This window comes from Populus euphratica, unplaced genomic scaffold, assembly GCF_000495115.2.
Source record: "Populus euphratica unplaced genomic scaffold, PopEup_1.0 scaffold1241.1, whole genome shotgun sequence".
Taxonomy (NCBI): Eukaryota; Viridiplantae; Streptophyta; class Magnoliopsida; order Malpighiales; family Salicaceae; genus Populus; species Populus euphratica.
The window spans coordinates 1-8,482 of record NW_011501107.1 but is presented as its reverse complement, the minus strand read 5'-3'; the positions used below and the strand labels follow the sequence as shown (position 1 = coordinate 8,482).

The 8,482-nt window shown below is 34.1% G+C and overlaps 1 protein-coding gene across 2 annotated transcripts; it reads right to left on the bottom strand.

Moving 5' to 3' along the window:
• Nucleotides 1–209: 209 nt before the first annotated feature.
• On the bottom strand, nt 210–8,476 carry LOC105117261 (nudix hydrolase 19, chloroplastic-like). 2 transcript variants are annotated; one of them, XM_011014866.1, is made up of 6 exons: nt 7,874–8,476; nt 6,571–6,711; nt 6,375–6,479; nt 6,076–6,175; nt 1,173–1,265; nt 210–724 (listed from the first exon to the last, which is right to left on the bottom strand). In XM_011014866.1, exons 1-6 carry the CDS (start codon nt 8,366–8,368, stop codon nt 435–437), a joined length of 1,224 nt encoding a protein of 407 aa, XP_011013168.1. In that variant the 5' UTR covers nt 8,369–8,476; the 3' UTR covers nt 210–434. The 2 variants fall into 2 exon arrangements, with proteins under 2 accessions (XP_011013168.1, XP_011013169.1); XM_011014867.1 differs by lacking the exon at nt 1,173–1,265.
• Nucleotides 8,477–8,482: the final 6 nt, after the last annotated feature.

Below are 8,482 nucleotides of genomic sequence, written 5' to 3'. Positions count from 1 at the left end.
TCATTCCCTTGATATTATAGTCAAGAACTTAATTGCACAAAAATAAAGTTCGCAACTACATAAAATAAAGCTTGCAACACACGAGAACGGTTACAAGCCCTTTTTGAAGAGGAAAATATTGGACAAAGCAAGTAAAAAAGAAAACCTAGAGTATTCTAGGAACTTCTGAGCTTGGAAAATAAGGATTCGCAAAGAAAGAGGGGAAGATCTGGCTTCCGGATCCAAGTGCACCTAACACAATCATAAAGTTCAGTCTACAACAAGCATTTAAATGGAAAATCTTAGCAGACGTTTTCTAGAAAGCAATGTCCCAGAAGATCAACAGATGTCGTTTTCCTTTATTTTGAACGAATATTGGAATACAGAGCAAATTAGAATCAAATACTGTCTCTAATCTCTTGACAAACACAAGAGAACGATGAAATTCAAATACACTACAAATTTGACTGATAACTATTTGGTTGTTGTTTCAATTGCAGAGCATCAAATGTTGAACCTTGATTTACCCATGAAGTTATTAGGCGATGCGCAATTGCGAAAGGTCCAGGGAAAAACATCGGAGCAAGTTCCCCACTTTCTACATTAAAATCTGATGATAAACTCTGTCCTTTCTCAACCCCTCTACACATCTGGTCTACCTTGGCAGCTGCTGTTCTTTGTGCCTCCTCGTATTCCGCAAACATTAAAGCTTTCCGGACATCTTCTCTACCGTGCCATTGAGCATCTAAATGATTCAAAAATCCAATATTAGCCCCATGATATATCTCCAGCAGACCATCCAATTATAAAATAAAGCAAACCCAAGCTCGCTTATCTATTGTACATGACATAAACAAAAAGAGATGGAAGAGACCAATAAATGTGTATCGAATGATTTCTTTCCTCCCATTATATGCGCATTACTGTCACCTTTTCCACCAGAAATCATATCAACTTAGTGGAAGTATAGATTTAGTTTCCTTTCCCTTTCTACAGTTAAGGGATCAAACGCTCTTTCACATCTAAAATGGAGAGATACGGAACTTCAACCGACCTGAAGGTAAAATCTTGGCTGCTCCTATTGCTCTAGAGTTTGTATTGTGCCCAGAATTTTTTCCAAACTAAAGAAAGAGGTTTCAGGAGGGAAAGGAGAGACCCAAGAGTAATCAGCCAAATTCTAAATTTTCAATTACCTTCCAACTCTCCCCTGTCTACTTTTATTTCAAGTGATTTTGCATATGCAAAGAAACCCACCATCAGCTGGCATGGCATGCTGCTTGGGCCAACTAGAAAGAAACCAGAACAAGTGCACAATAAGCTAACAGCATATGTAAATAAATAAGTCAGAGGGTAACAAGACATCAACTATAACAGTTTTGCACAAACAGAGGATACTGAGGTCGTGAGATGTAGAGAACACTAATCACCCGTGAAACAAAAACATAAAAGAAAAAAAAAAAAAAAAAGAGCAATTGTTGAAAGAAAAAAAAAAAAAAAAAAAAAAAAAAAAAAAAAGAGCAATTGTTGAAAGCGTCATGACATAAGAGCCAATAGATATTAGCTTGTAGGTGTAACCATAATACAGTTATTTAATGAAATTGCTAAGACATCATCTTTTAAATTTGTTTTAATTACATTATGTACTTAATTATTTGATAAAATTTCATACCGTAATACTTGCAAGATATATGGTGCAACACTTATCTCACACTATGGATCTCACATTGTGGATAATATCTTAGGTTCCCGAATATCATACATGCAGTGAAAACAATAAAACAAAATTATTCGAGAGTACTTAGAATCCTGTTAGACAAATCTAAAGTTGTTTAGGGATTTATCACTTGAAGATTTGATCTTCTTTGATTTTTAATAATTCTTTAAAGACTGGATTATTGCAAATCACAAGTTGTCCATTTGTCAGCCCCCAACAGTAATCCACATGAACTACCAGTGGGAGATCTTTTAAATCTCTATTTAGAAGAGAGAGATTATTATGTCTAGAGTGTTAGCTCTCTATTCTGTGACTTGTATATTTTTTTCTTTATAACAAAACACTATAAAAAAAAAAAAGAGTCATGACTTGCTATTTATAGGAAAATCTAAAAAAAATCATATAAATTGATAAAATATTAATTTGCCCCTTAAATAATATTTATATAAAATTTAAGGATAATTTTATAAATTTAATCAATCACGTCCCTTTTTGTTTATTGTAGAACTAGAATTATAATCCCTAAATTAAATACATTCTATTGTTTAATTCTAAAATTATTTTAATTATCTTAGTTTAATTTCTGACTAATTGTTCTTAATGTATGACCTATTAGGTTCCTAATATGTTGGCTTAAAAATAAATTCTAATCCTAATTAAATAAATTAAACGATTTAATCTATTATCAATTCAATAATTGTTTAATTTATATTTTAGATCAGGTGCATCATCTAGAAACATATCATGATCTTCTAAATAATATAAAATACATTAGTGGTTTGAAATAACCTTTCAGTAACCAATTTTTCATGTAATTAATATCATTTCATCAATAATATCTTAATTTAATGTTAAGCATGAAATGTGTCTGCTATGATAAATTATGTTTGTTCTCTACATAATAGTCATTAATCATTTGAATAAGATTTAAAACTCTCTTCAAATTTCATTCCACCTTAGCCAAGAATTTCTCAATCAATGCTATTTGAGAACAGATATAACATTTTTTCTAATTCATCGAGGGTGATGAATCCTCTTTTGATCACTCAAGTACCCTCATATAGTTTATATTATACCACATGTATGTCCCTTCATCACCTCAATTAAGATAACATGTCACAGAATCAAAACATAACATTTTTTATATTAGATAACTTAGTGATCTCAAGTCTAAGAATCACTTACATAACCGTTACGTAAGTCTTTCCATAAACATAGATGATCTCTCTATATGACATTCTCATACGTGTCAATTCAGTGTATATAACAAGCACCAACATATTAATTATAGATATCTTTTATAGCTTATGAGAATAATTGCTTCATTTCATAAAGGAAAGAACATAATATGTATCAATTTATACAACTCTAATAAATATTCATTATTTAAGAGTGCATCGACTACAAACATTTTATGAACAACATCTTGATGCAGTCAGAATCTCATAAGTACAACAATTTTATAATTTTATTTGCAAAGCATTTTTATCTTACAAACTTTATCTTTACTCTAGATTCATAAATCAAATATTAGATTCATTAATCTAATATTGTATGAATATTAAAGATAAATTAAGCTTTTATTAATAATAAATATGTATTTACATGAATACAATAACATCATGTACAACCAACTACTTGCCAATAAAACATATTAAACTAATATTATACTATTAAATGTCTGTGGTCATAGCTTTATTGAAACTAGACATCAACAAAAAGCAATAAGACTAGCATGCATCATACAATGATATTGGAGATTCTCACTTTATGATGATACTAAGAATATTGTGTGGATGCTTGTTAAAAATTGAGTTCATCGAATGAGGCCTAAATGAGAACGCACTTGGTATTTACCTAGTGTCTTTGAGAATCTTATAGAGATGGGTGTTGCTGGTCTTTAACTTGAGATTATAATATTATCTCACGGGAGGAAACATGTACCTTGACACTTTTGGGATGGACTTTGAAGTGTCATACATACATTGGTGAATAGTTACATAAGACCTACATGGAGGTTAATGAATAACCAGTATATAATTAGTTGCAAAGGAAGTTAAATGTCATTGGCCACTCATTAAGTGGATGACTTCAAAAAATTTGCGCGCAGAGTGGAAATTGATTTTAATAGGTTCTCAAATCATATTTCATTTCAAATTTATCTACTATGTAACTAGTGCAAATTAACAAGTGGCTATGTAAAGTAGGCACAATCCAAGCCCTAGTTCATCTCGTGGCATTGTATGATGATGGGGCTGAATTGCATGGTAAAGTAGGCACAATCCAAGCCCTAGTTCATCTCGTGGCATTGTATGATGATGGGGCTGAATTGCATGGTGACGAGAATCTTGATTGATTCTTTTTGTCACTTTAGGTGTCATGATGGAGAAGTACTAGCTCGAGCACTTAACTATGTAAGACAAGATGCATGGATAAAAATATTCATGTTGTATTTAATACGAGTAGTGGCACTAGGACTATAGTCAAGCCTTACTGGGAGCTTACAGGGTCACTTGCATAAAAAGAATTGAATGTCAAAGTAATATGAAAGAATGAGAGAAAGAGTACTTCCTATAAAAGTCTTAAAGAGACCAAGACTCTCCTAGAAGTCCCAATGAGACTAGGGCTTTATACTAGTCTTAATGGGATTAGGGTTAGGGATCACATTATAACTAGGAGTCTAGTTTTGTCCATGAAATTAGAACCCTAATGAAATTACAATTCGTTCCAAAAGTCCTAGTTAGACTACAACTCCTAAAAAGACTCCATGTATGAATTGTAAATTACAATTTGTCCAGAAGATCGTGTCTCTTGGAAGTTGAATTTGAATGGCAATTCTCCAAGTTCTTGGGGGTTAAAACAAGGGGTAAAGTTGATTAGTACAAGTTGTTACAGGAGACTATTCAAGTTTCCTAGGCACCTAGCTTTCCATTCAGAATTGTTTAACAACAAAAGCCAGGCAGGTTCAGGTATAGAGAAACATAAACTCACATGCTTAACAGGGCTTTGGAGCATCATGAGAATTTGTTCTTCACATGTTCGGTTACTAAAAATGTCTGGCAGCATAAATGGCAGCTTTGTGGAATAATGTGGATGGAAGTGGTATCAAATGATTTAAAATATCTTGAAGTTGAGATGGATTTGGATTATGATTACGCAGAAAGGCACAAAAGGATTCATATAACTGAGCTGGCTAGTTTGGTACAGAATCCCAATAACTTCAATCTACAATTGTTCATTATTTTGCAGGATGCAAATTGTCTTGTAACTAGTAAATGGTTTCATTATTTGATAGTTGTATAATTTGATCTAATGTTTTTTCTCCAAGTTCTCTTTAAACAACATAACTTTTTGATCAGCGAAAATTTTAATTTGTCAAATAATTAAGAAAAGAAATCGGCAATCTGGGTTTCAAGCTTGAGACTATTGCAACTGCACTATTTGGTGGCACTTTTGTGGATCATGAGAACCAGAATTGGATGAAAATTCTAGTCCTGGATTATGCATGGAGTGAACATTATGGCTAAGGGAATTCTTTTCTACTCGTACAATTGTTTTTGTTTGCTTGCTTTCAAAGGAAACAGAAATCTACAAGAAAATATGGACATGATGAAAACATAAATATTACTGTGGAAAACCTAGCTCTCTATTTTCTACGTTTTAGAAAACTGATTTGATAATTTTCCAATTTCTTATTACTTTAGAGAACTGTTTTATTTTATTTTATTTCACCCATCCCTTATACTCCAATAGGAAAATACACTTCAAATCAGGTTTTCTAGTTTTTCCATTTTGAAAAGGTTGCTTGGCATGATAATGTAAGGAATATTTTTTTTTCATTTTTCAATAGACAAAAAATTCCAAAGTATATGCATCCAATTGTTTTGATTTATCCACACATTGTAATAGCACAAAGATGTCATTTTAAAGCCAGATGGGCCTCAAAAGAGAAAAGACAAAGTTAGGCTTGAAAAGAAAGCAAGAATCCTACCAGGATCGTCAAGCTGACTGCTATATCATGGATCCCCTTGGGAGGGAAGGATCAACATATTCTGCATTTTGTGCCCGATACTTCATATATCCAGTGAAATAATTAAAACCAAAGATGATGAATGACACGGTAGCAACCCACAATATATTAAATGGAGAATTATTATAACACACACAGAGACAATATTTTAGTTTCAGAATGGATGTACTTTACACTTTAAGGTGCTCATCTTTGCCCCCCCGCTATATGACAAATGGAATATTAAGGCGATTTTTAATTTTGTTGATTAAAAACAAAAATACTCTTCTTTGTTACATTCCCAGTAAGCTCTATGACACACAAGTGAAAAGTTGAAGAAAATGCAATCATATAAGAGTAGTAAAGGAGATACCAGGCCATGGCTGAGAGCTATGATACATAACTTCTCCTACTTCAATGGCAGTCTCTTCCCATGTTTCTCTCCTCACTGCCTCATCTAAACTTTCTCCAGGCTAAGGACAATAGAAGAATTCAAAAATTAAAATTCAAGTACAGAAGAGAATAAAATAATTGTCGAATAGATGATTTCTTATGATATTATCATGAGGGTCTATCTCATATAAATTAAATGCTTGTATGCATTTTGGACCCTTCAGCTTACAGGGAATGCTTCTAGCTATGGGAAAGCTAGAAATTGGCCAAGACACATCCCTCTATGAAACCAGCTAAGCAACTCCACATTCGGGGTACAAATCTTGACTGTCTGCCTAAAAGGGCACGATCATTTTCTCGATCAATAACTAACATGATGACAACCTGCAGTAAGAGAACAGTAATTTTCAAAGCTAATGCATCCAGTAGAGGTTTAAACAACATTCACAGTGGAGTGAGATAAGAATTACTGTACTGGATCCACACGAGGATAAACTTTCCTTCTGCACAACTCATTTGAGCATTGTTTCCGCCTCCCAGATTCCATGGGAACAGTTTTCTCTCCGCAATATCCACAAAAACGTGAGATGTTATGCCACTCCAGCAATGCTTTGGCCTAGCCAATGCAGAGACCAAAATGGTTAATATGGAACTCTTAGAGCATCTCCAATCCAAAATGCTATTTTGAAAAGCTAAATTGATAAAATAGCATTTTGAATAGTATAAATATAGCTTATCTTACCATATCTATTCCAATGGAAAAAAGCCATTTGAAGAGCCATTTATATTGGAGTGAAAAAAATAAGTGTTTTATTATTTCTTAATATTGTTTAATGTTATTTTTTTCCACATGTCTACATTTAATTGGTCTATTTTTTTAGTGGTTCCACTTTATTGGTTTTAGCTCTTTAAAGAGATATGTAGAAATAGCATTTGTGGGAGAGAAAAGGCATTTTAGCATTTTGTTTGGCTTCTCCATTGGAGTATGCAAAACAAACAAAGAAAAGCCAAAATATTAATTTTTTATTTTTGGCTATTCATTTGGCTTCTCCATTGGAGATGCTCTTAGTGCCACCAAAATGGCATATATATAATAATTAAATAATGGGGGTATGTTAACAAGGTGGCATAGACCTGGACCTATTAGAATGGGAGAAAGTGAAACATATTTATGTCATGAGGCTACTGACAGCAAGATCAAGGAAACATCCATCCCCCAGTCCAACTCTAATCTCGAAGTGATGGAGAACAAATCTGGAGGGGAAGAGACTTCCGTAGCAAAGTGAGACCTTTCAGTTAAGACGTTAAATTAAAGACAAAAACCAAAGAGAGGATAGAAATAAATAAGTAATAAAGATGATAAATTCGGGCAGGCAGATGTTTGTAGTCTGCTCAGCTCAATTAAACCTCAGTTCCAAATTACATCACTTGTCTACGCTTAGTTATTCATCAAGATACTTGTGTCGCAAGACACTTCTAGAGCATAACATGAGATCAGCTCAGGTAAAACTTTTCCTATGTTGCACGAGGCTTGAATTTCAAGTTTCAAGACACTTTTTTCCATGGCTTGTAAAAAGTTGAAACATCCAATTAACTGGCAAAATGATAATCTGAAATTCAAGCCATCGACAAAATGGCACCCTCAAATTTTCACAAACTAAAGTGGTACAAAACATATCTCAACTATAAATATGAGAAGGGAAAGAAGCCATTTTTCAGCAACTAGAATGCGCATAAATCTAAGACATTAAACTAATTGAAAAACAAAACCAACTTACATGGCCAGCAACGGCCAAATCAACCATGGCCTGCTCATTAGCCCAATCTGTAGCCACCATAAGTGTTCTTAACTCAATGAAGGAAACCTGCTCGCTATCAAATTCAGTGAATAGACTATTTTCACCGGAGACATCAATTGCCCAATAAACCACATCCACATCTTGTTCAGAGCTTGAACCCAGATAAAACAAGCTGTCTCCGGTGAATTCAACCCCAGAAGCAGAAAATAAACCTTTACAATCAGCCAAACTGATCCAGCCCAGATTCCACGTGGGCCCCAAATCAGCATCGGTGCTGGTGGAGGACGCCAAAGGCCTGCCCTTCCTAAAGGGTAGAACCTTGTAATTAAGAGAAGAAGATTGGTGGGAATTGTCTACGAGTTCAGTCTTGAGGGTTTCAAGGGCTAAGGCAGGTGATAATGGGTGGGTTGGTTTGGGTGTTCTATACCTCAGAGGATTGCCTGCGAAGGCGTGGGATTGGAGGCTTATGGGCATGGCGGTTTTGGTACGGAAATAGGAGAAAGATTTCTCTGTGAAGAAGAACGGGGTTGCTTTGGGAGAGAGGAACTCGTATAAAGAGAGGGAGGAAACGTGGATGGTGATGATGAC